Genomic DNA, 15,914 nt, shown 5'->3' with positions numbered 1-15,914 from the left:
GGTGCCTGGGACCCACCTGAGCTAGGAGGAGGCGGGGCCGAAGCAGGTGTGGTGACTGGCAGCCTGAGAAGGAGAGGCGGGAGAGGCAAGAGGAAGTGGCTCTGGACAAAGCCACTGTGGAGGGAAGACCAGCTATGTGAAGGAGGGCTTTATGAAGCTTTGTGGACGGTGTATGTTGATCCGTTAACCGCAGTCACTGAAATCTCGTTCCTCGGAGGTGGTGCGCCCACCTTCGCAAAGCTTAGCCAGGAAGGGATGGGCGCTCTGGACCGGACCCAGCCCGCAAGGCCGGGGGCGCAGGCAGGCAGGGTCTGGTAAAGGTGAAAGACGATTAGGGCTGATGGCCAGGTCACCGCGCCACCAGGAGAGCCGAGGGTAGGGGTTTCCTGGGCTAACTCAAGCACTCTCGGCGACTGACCACCTGGGCCATCAGCGAAGGAACCAAAGGAGACATTGAGCACGGTCATCACTCCCAGGGCGCTCTCCTTCCCTGCCCTCCCCTGCCAGCGCCCTGGGTGTCGCCGCACACGCCCCGCGCTCGGGCGCCACTGACCCGCACCGCTCCGCGCGGCCGGTGGAGGGCGCAGGGCCAGCGGCGGCGCCGGGCAGGTGCGGAGCGGGGCGGGGCGCGGCGGGGCGTGCCGACTGGAGCCGAGGACCGAAGCGCCGTGGGGCCGCAGAGGCCGCGGCGCCCAGCCCGCCTGCACCGCGCCATGGCCCCGCGCGCCCGGCGGCGCGGCCTGCTGCCTGCGCTGCTGGCGCTCTGCGCGCTGTTCACCGCGCTGCAGGTAAGGAGCCGCGCCGCGCTCGCGCGGCCCCACGCCCTCTCGGGAGCTCAGGGCAAGAACCAGGAGCCGGGCGGCGACACCGCTGAGACCAGGGGATCCATGGCACTCTGGCTCCTCTGCCTCCAGAAGCAAGAGCTAAGGTTTTTGGGGGTGGAGACTTGGGTTTTCCTGGAGGTTAATGGAGGTGGACGGTGGAAGGAGGGAAGGCGAGTGGAGACTACTGGGGCGCAGAAGGAGGAGGTGTCCCGGACCCAAACACTAGGGCATCTGCTCTTCCGGACGCCCCACTAAATCTCAGACTTTGATGGTTCTTTTTGATGCCATCCAAACTCTTCTTGAGCACCTACTAAGCGCCTAGGGCAAATAGATCCTGCAGAGACACATAGGTATAGACAGACACCCAGTGGGAACAGAGAATGCGCGTGAGGAAAATCCAGGGTCCAGACAACCAACGCGTCTGATATTAAAGAGGGCATCTCTCAGGGTTCTGCTTTCAGACTCTTTGAGCCCTTCAGGACTACTGGGTCACTAACTTGGGTTACACACCCTTCCTTATCTCAGTTTCCTTTACACTAAAGAACAGAGCAGTCCCCTCCTCGGTAGCCTGTCCTGAGTGTACAGGGACAGAATTTAGAAGGTTCTTCAGGAAAACTGGCGAACTTACTTTTTTGTGTCCTGCAAACATTGGGTTCACCAGTTTAGTTTCTGGTCCTGAATAACCATAGAATCACTTGTTCTCGGAAACTCTCTGACCAAGTTTAGGCAAAATCCTTTTTGCAATTGGAGAAATCAGGGTACCACGATATGCTTCAAGACAATATTGGTGCCAGAAACAGGGAGCCCCGCTCTCCATGATCTCAATCTGGGACTGGGCTGGAACTGCGCAGGAATGCATAGAGGCCCACAGAGGCTAATCTCACGGTGGCCAAGGACCTTCTGAGGTTCCCAAGTCCGGGATGCACAGGGCCTCCCTGATGTCCAGCTGCAGCTCGGTGGAGTAGGCAAATCAGTTCTGAAGAACCCACCCACCACGCAGCCAGATAGGAATTCAGAAAGAACCCTGAATCCTTTGATCCTTGAATCCAGGGGTGGGTTGCCTTTTGTGGGAACCCCCTAGGGCCACCCTTACCCCCATACTTGGGAGCACCTCATGACTGATAAAGAGTTTCAGTCCCTTGGGCTGGGGCTGGGGCTCAGTGGCAGAGCTCTTGCCTAGCATGTGTGAGGCACTGGGTTTGATCCTTAGCAGCATATAAAGATAAACAAATAAAATAAAGGCATGCAGTCCACCTAAAACTACCAAAAAAAAAAAAAAAAAAACCTTCAGCCCTGCTAGCCGGGCTGCTTGATATTGAGTAGCAGCTTCCCAGACGTTTTCTGCCATCCAGGATTTTCAGAAGATTTCTCCCTACAGTTATCAAGTAGGTACTGATTTTCTGTCCTGGAGGAGAGCGCTATAGTGCAGACAATCTGGCACACAAAATACTGTACTAGAAAAATCATTTATTCCTGAAAGTTACTCAGAAGGAAGGGTGAATGTTGGTGGTTTTCTTGGGTTCAGCAGTTTGAGATTTCCCTTCTTGATTCAAATTGGCTTAGGCTTCTGTTAACATCTGTCCATAGCAGGGCACTGAGTCCTGCGTACTTGGAGACCTACGTTTGGAGTGAGAAGAGAGGAAAAAGCCAGTTTAGGTGAAAGCCTTGGCAAAAATAGTGGGAATGTGGTGAAGACGGAAGCAGAAAGTTCTAAGGATGATTCATTGTCATTTCCAATCATATGGGTCTCTTAGGATGGTTGAAGGAAAAGGAGGAGGAAAAACCTAATGGAATTTTTTTCATTTTAAGCCTTTCAGGTGTTGCTTAATTAAGTGTTCAACAGGTTGAACAGGGTGCTACCTTATGTGAACTAAAGAACTAGGGCTTCAGTGAACAGCTACCACCTAAGAAAAACTCGCCTGACCACGCAGCCAAAAGGCATCTCCTATTGCTTTTGAAAAACTACGTTTGTACCTAAGCATATGACATGCTCTAGGTTCTAATGTTAATGGCAAGTTCTATCAACAGAAGTTTAATTTTCAGAGTGAATTTTCAACAAGTGCTGTTTACCCTGTGTTTTCCTTTAAGCTGTTTAATTATGTACACTTTCTTGTAACAGGAGGCATATTTTATTAAGACTCCCAAGAAATCAATTGGGAACATGTGCTGCTAAAATGCAGGTTATAACTCAGATGATTCCATAGATAATTAGGATACGCATTTGTAAGCATACCTAAACTTGGGCATTGGTCAGTCCCAATCAAACAACACAGGGATGTTTTTCCACTTTTTTAAGTTTGTACACAAGGTCACTTGGGGAAATGCATTCTCTCTGGAAAGTGGGGCTAGATACAGCGTTACAATATTATCCCCCAAAGACCCTGTTGGTTACAGGCATTCCCTGTGTTCAATTACTGCACTTTGGTCAACCTGTTCTTTTAATCCCAAGACTTAGGAACTTTACTAGCAATCCAGGGAAGTTGTTAGTGATCACACCCTGGGCAGGTCTTGAGGAACTGCTTAGTTGGGGAATTGATTGTACAAAGTAAAGCTGGCAAAAACAGCCTCTGGAAAGTGAATTATGCTGGGCACAGTGGCACGCACCTGTGATTCCAGCTCTTCAGGGGGCTAAGGCAGGAGAATCAAAAGTTCAAGGCCAGCCTTAGCAACTTAGCAAGACCCTGTTTCAAAATAAAAAATAAGGACTGAGGTTGTAGCTCTGTGGAAGAGTGCTTGCCTAGCACGTGTGAGGCACTGGGTTCGAGTCTCAACACCACATATAAATAAATAAAATAAAGGTCCCTCAACAACTAAGAACTATTTTTAAAAATAAAAAATATAAAGGGCTGGGGGATGTGAATCAGTGGTAAAGCACCCCTGAGATCAAGCTCCAGTACCAAAAAAAAAAAGAAAGTGCATTTTGTGCAAACATTGTACATTTATGTTACATTAGATTCAAACCTACCTAGAAGGTTTTAAGTTTTACCTTTTAAAACATTTTTATAGGGCTGGGTTTGTGGCTCAGTGGTAGAGCACTTGCCTAGCACATGTGAGGTACTGTTTGATTCTCAGCACCACATATAATCAATTAATTAATTAATTAAAGGTCCATCGACAACTAGAAAAATATTTCCAAAAAAATCCTGTAATCATATCTCTGTCGGATTGTATTTACGACTAAGATTTTTTTTAGATATAATAAGAGTATTCACCTTTAATTGGTTTTTACGTCGATCTTTCTGATGGGTTTCAAGTAAGGACATACAGACACACACTCTTCCTTAAGATAATTGACGATGCGCAGGCCTAAGGGCAGATGCCTGTGTTCCCGGGACATTTAAAGAGTGTAAAACACTGCGCTGGTGAGAAACAGGACGAGGACATCATTGTGTCTTCGCAGGTGCCACGTGCCGTGGTGTAGTGGAGAGCACCAGGAGAGGGAAACTGCCGGTGTCATAAAGCAGCCTGCGGTGACAGGAAGGCAGAGGGCAGGGCGGGAAGGCCCAGGGTGTGCAGATGGAGGACCCCAGAGGACTGAAGGGTGGGTGGGGAGGGAGTCAGGGTCAGGGAAGAAGTGGCTGGAGAGGTGGCCGCGGAGGAAGGCTTTCCAGGTGGGGAGGACAGTGAGAGCGGCCCAGGGGTCCTGATTCCAGGGGAATCCTGCTAGAAGGAAGCCACTTCTGTTCTGACCTCTGGGCTACACAGAGCTCTTCATTCAGGGGCTCCCAGCAAACAGATGGGGCGTTACGCTTTTACAGTTCTGCGATAACTCTTGATAACTCCTGTATGGTCCTTATTGAGGTGGTAGGGGAGACAAATAAAAAGCAGATAGGCCAAGGGCTCTGGCAAAGCCCGTGGGGCAAGCCCTGGAGGAAATCCCCTAGGGTGGGGCTGGGCTGCAGGCAGGTGGGTGCTGCAGGCCAGTTTTCTTCCTGCTGCCCAGCCCATCCTAGAGGTGGCTTGGATACGGATGAATTCCCGCTTGAGAACACACATGCTTAAATGTGGGATTTTAGTGCATTTGGCTGATAAATATTTCAGATGCCTCCCCTGTTATTTCCTTTCCACCAGCTCCCCCCAAATGGCCAGTCTGTGATAGGAGGAGCTCCCTCTCTGTGATGATAAGGAACTATGAGTCTGCCTTTTCAGTTATCTACCAGTCCTTACACCAGGAAAACTGAAACAATAAAGATGTGTCCCTGAAGGTCAATAAATCAGTGTTTTATGGGGCCATGGAAAGGGGAGTTCCAAACCTGGGCCTCCTTTGCAGAATGTTGTTCTAAGAAGATGTAGTGAGAACTTTATCTGCCACGGAGTAGTAAAAACATTTCCCCCATTCTATTGGCCTATTTGGGGAGTGCATGAGGAAAAAAGAAAGAGTGTTTTCTCACCTGGTGTGTCCAGTGGATCCTAGGATGTGTCTGGGCTCCCCCACACCCCCTGTGGATCTGTATCCTGCCCTGATGGTCCTCAGCTCTCCAGGTGATTCACACCCTGGGGCATCTATCCACTGGCCAGGTGGCCACCCCAGCAGAGCCGATGGCCTGTCTGCTGTCTCCTGCCCCCATCCACAAGGGCATCATACCTGCCCCTGAGCCCACGGGCCCTAGCTTGGAGTGCCCCAGACTTGGATGGGTAAGCTTCTGCCCCGTGGGTAGTTTTTCCCTGAGCACCATTCTGTCCTCTCCCTGATTATGGGAAGGCCTTTCTCTGTTTCCCACTAGGGCGATGTGTGGGCTTTCTGGAATATCCACTGCTAGACACAGTTTAGGTTTTTGCTTCCAAGCACAGAGCCTGAGGAGACCAGGATGGAGCATGGCTTCACCCAACAGGCTTGGTCCCTCTGAAGTTCTTTCTTCTGAGGTTGGAAGCTGCGTGGGTGTTGAGGGAGGTTCCGCACAGCTGTGTTTTCTGTCCTGATTCTGAGAGATTCTCTGAGTCTGTTTCCTGCCAGTGTTCCCCGGGCAGCTCCCTGTCTGTCTCTGTCACCAGAGGGCTGGCCCCCGGCCTCTGTTCTCACAGCAGCACGTTCCAATTGCCATGTGCTTTCAGACTAGAAGCCCAAAGGGGCCCCTGTCAGCAGGCGGAAATCACGTCCTTTTTAGCTGTGATGATAACTTTATATTTCTATTTGTTTCGTTGGCCACCATTAACCTTCGACCTTTGATTGTTGGGGGTTGCCACATGCAAGACACGGCTCTCAGTTCAGAGCTGTAAGACTGCAGGTGTGTTCAGTGCAACAAGTTCAACACCCTCTGCCTACGTGACACTCTGCAAAAGTCTAGGAGACACAGACTGAGGACCACATGCCCTGTCCCCAGGAGATTCAGAGTGCAGACAGTGAATACCTAGGACACTGTTCCTGGGAGCACATCCAAGTGTGGTGGGCACGCAGGACGAGGAACGGTGACCTGAAGTGTCTCAGATCTCCCCGTTCTCCTTCCTCGTAGTTGTGCGTCTCCAAAGCACTGCGGAAAGTGCAGAAGAGCGACAGCCGGGCTGGGCTTCCAGGGTGCTTCACGTGGTGGTGGGCATGGCGGAGTGTTTTCAGGGAGCTTTAGAGAATGCAGCAGAGGAAGGCAGAAGCCTGCGCTCAAGGCTTCGTGTGCAAGCAAAATAGTTCAGATGTAATCTTGCTGCACCTCGGGCCCAGGAGGGACCTGATCAGATTTGTGTGTGATGGGGAGGAGCACCGAGGGTGGGGCCCGAGGCCAGTAAGGAGGCCACTGCCTTGGTTTGTGGAAGGGCTAGAAAAGGCTCAAATCAGGTCAGGGCCATGGTGTGAGAAGAAGCTGAGGGCAGGGTGACTTCAGAGGTGCTAGGTGCCCACAGCCCGGGTACAAGAATGTGGCTCTTTAGACCTATTTAGGGGGAAAAAAAAAAGACATAACATTTGCTAGGACAGAATAGGTGACCATTTGGATTATGTTTTTCATAGCTTATTAAGGAAGCTGCTCTCTTGGTCCAGATCACAGTGTTGTTCAGGTTCAAGTGAAGGAGGGGGGTGAAGCCACCTCTGCAGCCCCTCCTGACCATCTTGCTGGGAGGCAAAGGCAGAGTTCCTTACTGTCAAGGAAAACCAGCTAAAAGCCACCGGAGGCACTGGACACACAGGATATTTGTGTGTTCTGGAATTCAGAGAGCCGTTTCCTGGCCCAGGGTGCCTCAGCATGAGGACTTCAGGGTGGAAGCCGGAGCTAAAACTGTCACTGAACACAGATAAGCAGCCAGTGATCCCCACGGGGCCCAGCGTTACAGCAGGTGTGACCTGACCCCTGGTCTCCCTGCTCTGGCCTCAGATAGATCACCTGCTCCCGTAGGAAGCAGTGTTTGTGTTGGACCCACAGCTTGGCAAAAACTCCTGGCTTGCGAGTCTGTTTTCCTGGAGGTCGCTGTTGCCCAAGTGAGTGTCTCCCTTCCTCGTGGACCAACCCCTGTTAGACTCCCCCCCACACAGAGTCCTAACCCAGCAGGGGACACGGAGGCCTGTCTGGTACAAGCCAAAACAGAGCTGCCAGGTTTCCAAGTGGCCGGAAGAAAGACTGCCCAAACTATACTTTCAGTTCATCAGAGTAATAATAACTTATTACATTTCCTGTGCAGAGCATTGAGAGTGCAAGAGCCACTTCCTTATGCCATCAGAAATTTGAAGACTTTCCATTAAAAATGAGGAAGAAAAACTCTAGCTTTTGGTGAATGTGACAGCTAAACAGGGCGAGTGGGGAAGAGGCGTGTGGTATTGCCGAGGATCCCGTGAGTGCCGCAGTGCCCGCTGGCCTGGGTTCTGGCACATCTCCCAGGAAGGGAAGGAATACATATGCATATATACGTTAGTGTACATACACAAATATGTATAAAATACATTAGTATGTAATCCATATTGATTACTTCATCCATTGTCATTAGCATCTCACTTGAAAGAGTGCCACTTGGTAGCTCAAGCAGCCGCCAAACCCATGTGCCACTTAGACCCAAGACAGATCCTAAAACTTACAGGGACTGACAATCTGTTTGAAAGAGATTATTCACGTCCGCCCTTGCTAACCCATGTCATTGTCTAATAATTCCTAATGTCAGGAACTTCCTCAAAGCAGACCTGAATCTCACATGTCACAATTTGACCTCGTTTCCTCAGATTTGTTCTTTAATAGGATAAAGACTGGTTGGTCAATGTCTTCTTTACTTTAGTATTTCTATTGCTGAAGATTGTTAACCCACAACTTCCCTTTCTCCAGGGTTCTTCATGCCAGTTCCTTTAACGTCTTTGTGAGATCTTTCTCCTTCCAACCCAGGGCATAGTGATTTTATATGTACTGGCAAAATCTAATCTTAATCAAATAAGACCCCACAGGGCATGGTGGAAAGCATCAGGGTCAGGACCTGCCCTCTCTGGCCTGGGGGTTTGGGATCTCCCATTCTTCTTTCCTTCCTAAGCTCTGCTAAAGACAGGGATGCAAGATGTGGCGAACAGGTGGGTCGATGACCTTGAAGGGGAGGGTCGGTGGGTGGTGTTCCCCCTGGTCCTGGAAGGGTAGATTCTGAGGGGCAGCGAGCTCGGGGAGAGAAGAGGCAGAGGTGGGCAAGCAGAGCCAACCTAGAAGATCCTGAGCTGCCTGACACCAGGGCCAGCGGGAGGGCCTGGGCAGGACGAGGCCAGCTGGGGAAGAAGTGCAGCTCTGAGCCCCAAGGGCTGGGCAAACAGCCCAGGAGGCGGGACTCTGCCGGAGGCCAGCAGCTCTCCTGCAGTGGTCCCTGGGCAGAGCATCAGCACCGGCAGGAACCCACACCTACTGAATCAGAAGCACTGGGGGTGGGCATTAGCAATCTGTGCTTTAATGCCTTCTCCGGGCAATTCCAAATGAGCTCAGCACTGCTGCCAGAGACCTTGGGACTCTATGGAAAGGTTTTGACCCCAGCTCTAAGGAATATGGTTAATATATTTAAGGTCCCTTCCATTTATTGAACCCCTCCTGTGTGCTAGGATGTGCTAGGTGCTTTCTCTCTCATGCTCATGTCACCGTGCGGGGAAGACAAGGACACAAAGGCAGGGGGGCCACATAACCTGCCTGAGTTGGCACAGCTTGCAGGAGAGAGATGGAACTCCTCCCAGGCGCCTGCGCCAGTGGCCATGGTCTTAACCCCTGAGTTTTGTGTATTTGTTCAGCAGCGTGCTGCACTGAGCCAAGCCCCAGCCCCGGGCCTTAACCCCTCTGTAGAAATGCTTGCACAGTTGCTCTGTGATGGAGCCGACCTGGTACAGAAAGGGACATCTTGGAATGGTGGCGGGGAGCAAGATAACCTGTCTGCATTTGTGCCATCCATGAGGGGACATATCCATCGAGGGCTTTCTACAGCCATTGTTAGGCAGAAAAGAAAATGCGTGTCTTTAAGGCCACTAGAGATAAAGGACGGAGCCCAGGAGCATCTCCAGCACAGGCTGTGTGTGCCAGCGATCCTTGACTCAGGAGGAAAACAAGTGTGACAGGCTGAATCATTCCTGCCACTTCCCGAAGCAAGGCACCTCGGCTCCTCTCTGCCCCCACCCCCACCAGCAACCAAGGGTCCAGACTTGAGTGCCTCGGCCTGGACCTCAGCTGCCCACAGAGGCCCAGGTTCCCTCCGCCGGCACTTATCCCACTCCTGTCCTGCCAGCTGCCCGCCAGGCTTGGGGGCGGGATCTAGGGCAGCCGAGCAGCCTAGAGTCAGTGTGGTCTCATAAGCTTTGGGAGATAGTTCCATGACATTCTTCAAGGTTCTTTATGTCGTAGTTTTACTGTAATTACAGTGAATCTGGAGGCACCAGCTTGACCCAAATGTCCTAGACGCCTATTTTTGATGTCTTTGCCATGGTACCTATCAAAACCATTTTCTGTTATTGACATTTTTTTTTTTCAATTCCTTAAGAGCTGTACCCTAAATAGTAGGGGACAGGTCAAATAAGAAAAGGGTCAGAACACACTGAGCCTTCTGGGTCCACTGTCAGCCTAGAGCTTTGGCTTGCAGTGAGATAGGGGGATGCCCCAAGGACGGGCTGAGGACAACCTGGTGCTGCTCGGGCACAGTGCCCAGAAATCTAGAAACGGAACCCAGGCCTACGGCAATGGAAGGTGAGACAGGGCAACTAAGTGTTCAGTGGGGACATGTGTGCGCTGGAACACAACTTCATCTTGAATCCTGATATCTTCCTTCCTTTCTTTGTATTTTCTTAGTTCTTCCTAGTGATTGAATGCAGGGGATTATATATATATATATATAAGTTGCAGTTGGACACAATACCTTTATTTTATTTATTTATTTTTATGTGGTGCTGAGGATTGAACCCAGTGCCACACACGTGCTAGGCAAGCGTTCTACCACTGAGCCACAGCCTCAGCCCCCCCCCCATCTCCAGTCCTTTTATTTTTTTTTTGTTTTGAGACAGGGTCTCACTAAGTTGCCTAGGCTGTCCTTGAACTTGCAATCCTCCTGCCTCAGCCTCCTGAGTCGTGGGGACTACAGGCCTGTGCACAATACCCAGCAAACCCACTAATTTCTAATGGGCACCAGGGTTAAAAGTGAAAAGGTGGGATCATAAAAAGTCGCCCCCTTCTGATGGCCAGGTTTTCCATGTTCCAGTCAGAGTCCCTGTGACCAGGCCATGGGGGTCCACTTTATGTATAAAATTACAAATGACCAAAGCACCAAGATGCACACCCATCCTCTTAGCTGTGCAGAGCGATCCTCCGGCGTGGGAGTGCAGAAGTGATGGTACTTGACAACTCTGTGCCTGGAATGGATCCAGGGCAAGAGCCACCTCCAGAGAGATGTCCCCAGAGGGTCAGGCACCGAGAGGCCAGTGCAGCTGCACTGTGGGTGGGCAGCTCTGTGTTGCCTCCCCATTAAAAGCGAGACGTCAAGCCCTGGAAGAGACTTTGCATCTTGAGGTTGTGATCCCCTCTCCACGGGGTATCTGATTTTGCCCCCAATTGGCACAGTCTTTCCACGTCACGCTTGGGAATGTGAATTTGATTCAGAACTAGTTGGAAACTGTTAGCGTCTCCTGTAAAGGGAAGTGGTGAGGTCACATGATCCTTTGGGGAAAAGCACTCACTCACTCGGTTCTGGAGCTCTGCTGCCCGCCCAGCACTGCTCCAGTCCACTCAGTGCTGTCCTCCTCCTGAGCACGTCACTCCCTCCCTCTGGTGAGGATGCAGGCCTAAAGGAAAGCCAAGTCTCCGACCTGGTGCCTGGCACATAGTAGGTGTTTCCTAAGGGTCCATGATGTCTGTATTCAGTGATGGGAGGAGTGATTCTCAGTGCTTATTATTGAGAATGTGATAGTGTTTGAGATGGTGAGAAGGTTCTGGCTCTGGTCTTTGACATCAGCAGGCACACACAGAGCCAGGTGCCAGGGCCTTGGTATGCCATTGAGCATAGGGTGACTGGGCACACCGAGCCTGAAGTACCCAGTGGGAGCACTTTAGAGATATCTTACTGTGAACATTGGGGAAGATGGGGAGGGTGTGCTAAGGACCTGGTCACAACTCTCAATCTACCAAGAAGAGCAAACGAATACAAAATTATTATGGAGTGTCAAAGGGACTGGGGTAGGAGAAAGTTCAAGCAGTATGAGACCCCGTAGCCCCACAGTCTGGGGCTGCGTGAGGGGGGTCTTGGGTTAAACCAAGACAGGCAAAATCAGTATTTCACATTTCAGCTTAATAGTTGACCTGAGCCTCAGAGGTTGAGCAGCAGGGCGGGAGCCACTGGAGCAGTGGGCTGCAGGGTGTCCAGGACACGGAGCCTGGGCCCAGCCGCTGAGGAGAAAGCAGGAAAAGTGGCAGGAGGTGAATCTGAGGTGTGCGGGGCCTTGTGCACCTTGCACTGCAGCCGGACCACAGGTTGGCCTTCCACATAATCTCTGACCTGGCTACTCAAAGACCGGCAGCCCGTGGGAGCCTGTTAGAAATGCAGAGTCTCCGGCCCCTCCCCAGGCCCCAGACTGAATCAGAATCTGCTGAATCAGAATCTGCATTTTATAAGTCGTCCTTGTGATTCTGTGGCCCATGAGAGAAGCAGTGGATTAGGAGACGTGATGGAAGGGGAGGTGCAGATAAGAGGGGTAATTCCTTCTTTGGCCACTTTAGGGGCTCATGGCCTTAGCAGTTGGCATCCACAGAATGGAGGAGCAGCCTGGAAGGGTCCTGGGCCTCCGGCACACCAGTGTGCTCTAGGAAGACGTGCACAGAGAGGGCTGACTTTTACTACAGGAAAGAGAGAGATCTTATCTCGGATGAGTAAGAACTTAAAAAAAAAAAAAAAAAAAAGGCTTTCACCAGGGAGAAAAAAGGAGCCCTCGGCAGAGCCTGTGGAGGTCATGCGGAGCAGCTGTGGACGGTCAGAGCCATCCTGACGATTGTGTTCAGGAAACAAACCTTCCCTGCACTTTTTTTTCAAGTAGCTCACAGCTGCAAGCTTTTTCACTTTCTCTCTCTAGAAAACAAAGAAACTTGCCATGAAACTTTTGAAATGCAAAGTGGTTTCTCCATTTTCACTTGGGCCACATGTTTTCTTTTCAAGGAGTGGAGCATAATATCAATGCATGGTGAGGAAAAGGGTGGGCAAAAAGCAAAGAGCTTTGATAAGTCCGAAGCGGATCTTTCTCTTTCTTCTTTAAGGAGCATATCTGGAATCAAGGTGGTCAGGGGGAAAAAATGCAGATGGGCCCATCAGCTTTGGAAGTAAAAAGCAACTTCTAAGGCAGTATATTAAGTTAGTTATCTAATGTTTGCTAAATAAAGGTGAATATGTCAAAACTTCTAATAGACTACCATTGCTCCATATTTTTAAGGGTATTTTTTTGTTTAGTCAAACCTGACCAAGTCATCTTTTTCTGTGTGTGTGATATCTATTTCAAAACATATCATTTGAAAAAAATGGTTAAGATAACAAGTTTTATGTTATGTGTGTTTTATCACAATGATAATTTTTAAAAGTCTTGTGGCAAATTGTCTTAGTCTGTTTCATGTTGCTATGACAAAACACCTGAAACTGGAAACTTTATAAAGAAAAAAAAAGGTTTATTTGATTCACAATTCTGATGGCTACAAAGACCAAACAACATGGTGCTGGCATCCGGTGAGGGCTCTCTGGCTGTGTTACATGGCAGGTGGCATTACATGACCAGAGTGTTCTCAAGAACTGCAAGCATCAAATGAGTTTGGAAGAAGTTATGTGTTCAGAGATGAAGCAAAAGACCCAGGAGGGGCCAGGATCACTCCTTTATAATGACCTGCTCTCTGGTGAACTAATCCGCTCCCCTGAGACCCAGTGCACTCAGGAGATCAGCACCAGTTGCTTCACAAGGGCAGTCATGACTCGATCACTCCCCACTCGGCCGCATCTTTCAATGCCACCGCATTCGGGAATGACACCTCCACTCCAATCTTGGTGGGGACAAGCCACATTCAAACCACAGGCATTCCTCCGTGGTGATGACAACATAATGAAGTATTATTCAGCCATAAAGAAGAGGGAAGACATTTTGCCCAGTGACATAAACCAGACACAAAAGCACAGATGCTGTGTGACTCCACTCAGATGGGGCACACAGAGGGGTCAGTAAAATGGTGGTGGCCAGGGCTTGGAGGAGGAGGACTGGGAGTTATTACTTAATGGTGGCAGAGCTTCTGTTTGGAGTGACAGAACTGTTCTGGAAACAGAAGGCCGTAGAGTTGTACACTTAACATGGGTAAAACGGCAAATGGTGTCTCACATGTCTTTTACCACAGTAAACACTTTATTAAGTTTAATTACCCTAAAGTTAGGAAAAAATGGCAAAGGATAAGCACAAAAAGGAGATGAGGTTGGAATCTCCCAGCAGAAGGCAGCCTGAGGCTGGGCTGAGCCTCAAGAAGGGCCATCCTTCAGTCTTGCTCCCAGCCAATGCCTTGTGCAAGAAAATGAGAGGCAAAGATGACTTTGATGGTGTCACTGTAGCAAAGCTTTTTAAAAAGATCCAGGCTCTCTATTTTTATGCCCTAAACTAGACCAAACCTTGTTTTATGGTCCAAGTTACGAGACAGATTGTTTTTTGAGGTGAAGTTGAATGAGTTTGGCAAAGGGATGACCGGCTTTATTATTTGCACAGTGAGTAAATTTACTCGCAAGCGCTCTGGGAGGCTGCTGTCGTGCAGGGAGGGGTTCATTCACAGTGTGGCTTGCAATGGCACCAGCAGGAGATGACCACCTGGGACGAGTGCCTTTGGGTGGGAGTTTTGAAAACTCGTTTACCACTAGACACGTTCACACTTCACAATGCCCCACATCCTTTAGTGGCAGGCCAATTGTAGTTTGTGTGACAGTCAATTTTCTTCATGATCTTCTCAAACTGAACTGATCTTTTTGAATCATACTAATCACTTGAGTCTCACTTTTGACAGATTTGTTTTTCCCCCTGAAATCAATTCTATTTTAATACTCAGGGAGTTTTCTGCTAAAGCTTCCGATTCTCTGTGTCCACTTCCGTCATGCCTCAAACCACAAACCTGGCTGGTGTAACCTGGGCTTTCCAAGTTTCCAACAGCTTCTTTAGGACACTGGTCTCCACGTGGAGTGAACACACCCCAGGGACTTTGCCAGGTGATACATGGGGGTGCACAGGTATCTCCCCAAAATGCTGCCCTTATTCTGTTTGTGTCTTTCACTTATAACATAGCATCCTGCTAGGTGCCTCTGCAATGTTCCGAAGTACGAAATGCAAAGTTTTGGTTTGTACAAAAGAAAAATGAGTCTGCTCTTTTCCTCTGGGTATCTGTAAGGTTGAAATTCTAACTTCATCTGAAATGGGACTGTCTAGGAGGACATTCGGTCATAACTTAACGTCGGTTAACGTCGAATTTAACAGAAGTCACCCACAGATAACATCTAGCAGCAGCTTTATCAGCAGACACACTGAGAAGACTGTCCCTTCATGCACCCAGGTGCCTCACACAACCGGCCGAACCCCAGACACAAAACCACGGAAGTGACTTGGGTCACTTGTCAGTGATTCTGAGCAATGCTTCAAGTGTTTTATGCCATGAAAAAGCATTTTAAAATCTGAAACCCAACACGCTTTCCTAATGCATGCACTTCCCCCAAGTCACGCTGCAGTGCTGGGTCCTGAGCCTTGGTTTGCCAGAGCCACGTTAAAAGTCAAGAAACATGGTATGCTCAGGGAAACCCAGCCTTTGGGATCTTTCTGAGTCTCTGATACAGTCTTCTTTCTCCTTCCTGTAACCCTCAGAGAGTGACTGACTGTAAGTGATTTCTACTTAATTCTGCTCAGGTGTGCACATGACTACCCCCCCAACTCCCCCCCTGGACTGCAGACCTCATACTGGGGGCATCCCTCACTTCTCCCAGCAACCCACTAGGAAGGTGTTCAGCTTCAAAGTGTCGAAGCAGAGCCTTAATATTGGTGGAGTAGTGTCACATGCCAATGCAGAGTCATTTATACCAATGATCACATCTGATTCTCAGTGCAGGGGATGGGGCACAATTATCAGCCCCTTATACAGTGAGGGGACTAAAGATTAGAATTGGCTTTTTGTCTTTCGCCTTTTCGTCCTCAAAGAGTAGAAGTGTAGACAGTTGTGTTACAGAAATGCCAAGCGTTCTTTTGTCTAATGCAAACTGGAAGCCCAATTGCAATCACAGACCCAAGTAGGAAAATCGCCCTGCACTGAAGCCCACCCTGCCTGGCCTGTACAGCTGTCTGGCCAGACTTCATTCTGTCCTAGCAGGTCACCTGTATCATGTCCTCTCCTCCAACTGAGCTCTTTTGGGCGCTGTCCTTGCTCACTATAATTCCTATATTGTGTCTGATCCAACTTGACTTTAGTTAGCATTTAATCATGCTTTTTTTTTTTTTCCTGGAGAAAACAATCCTATCTAGTTGGGTGCTGTGGCGCACAGCTGTAATCACAGTGACTTAGGAGGCTGAGGCAGCAGGATCACAGGTTCAGCAACTTAGCGAGGCTAGAAGCAACCTAGTGAGACCCTGTCTCAAAGTGAAGGAAAAAAAAAAAAAGGATCTGGGGAGGTGGTTCAGTGCCCTTAGGTTCAACC

At 49.6% G+C, this 15,914-nt stretch overlaps 1 protein-coding gene across 1 annotated transcript in view; it reads left to right on the top strand.

The window, feature by feature from the left end:
• The first annotated feature begins 623 nt into the window (after positions 1-623).
• Positions 624-15,914, top strand: part of Tnfrsf11a (TNF receptor superfamily member 11a) — a 53,540-nt gene continuing 38,249 nt past the window's right edge. Inside the window, exon 1 of the mRNA XM_040270210.2 lies at positions 624-788. Coding sequence (XP_040126144.2) covers positions 714-788 — 75 coding nt within the window. The 5' untranslated portion in view covers positions 624-713. The remainder of the gene's footprint in view (positions 789-15,914) is intronic.

The sequence above is a fragment of the Ictidomys tridecemlineatus genome, chromosome 13, assembly GCF_052094955.1.
Source record: "Ictidomys tridecemlineatus isolate mIctTri1 chromosome 13, mIctTri1.hap1, whole genome shotgun sequence".
Lineage (NCBI taxonomy): Eukaryota > Metazoa > Chordata > Mammalia > Rodentia > Sciuridae > Ictidomys > Ictidomys tridecemlineatus.
Note: the sequence above shows the minus strand (reverse complement) of the source record. Positions and strands in the feature narration are given on the sequence as shown.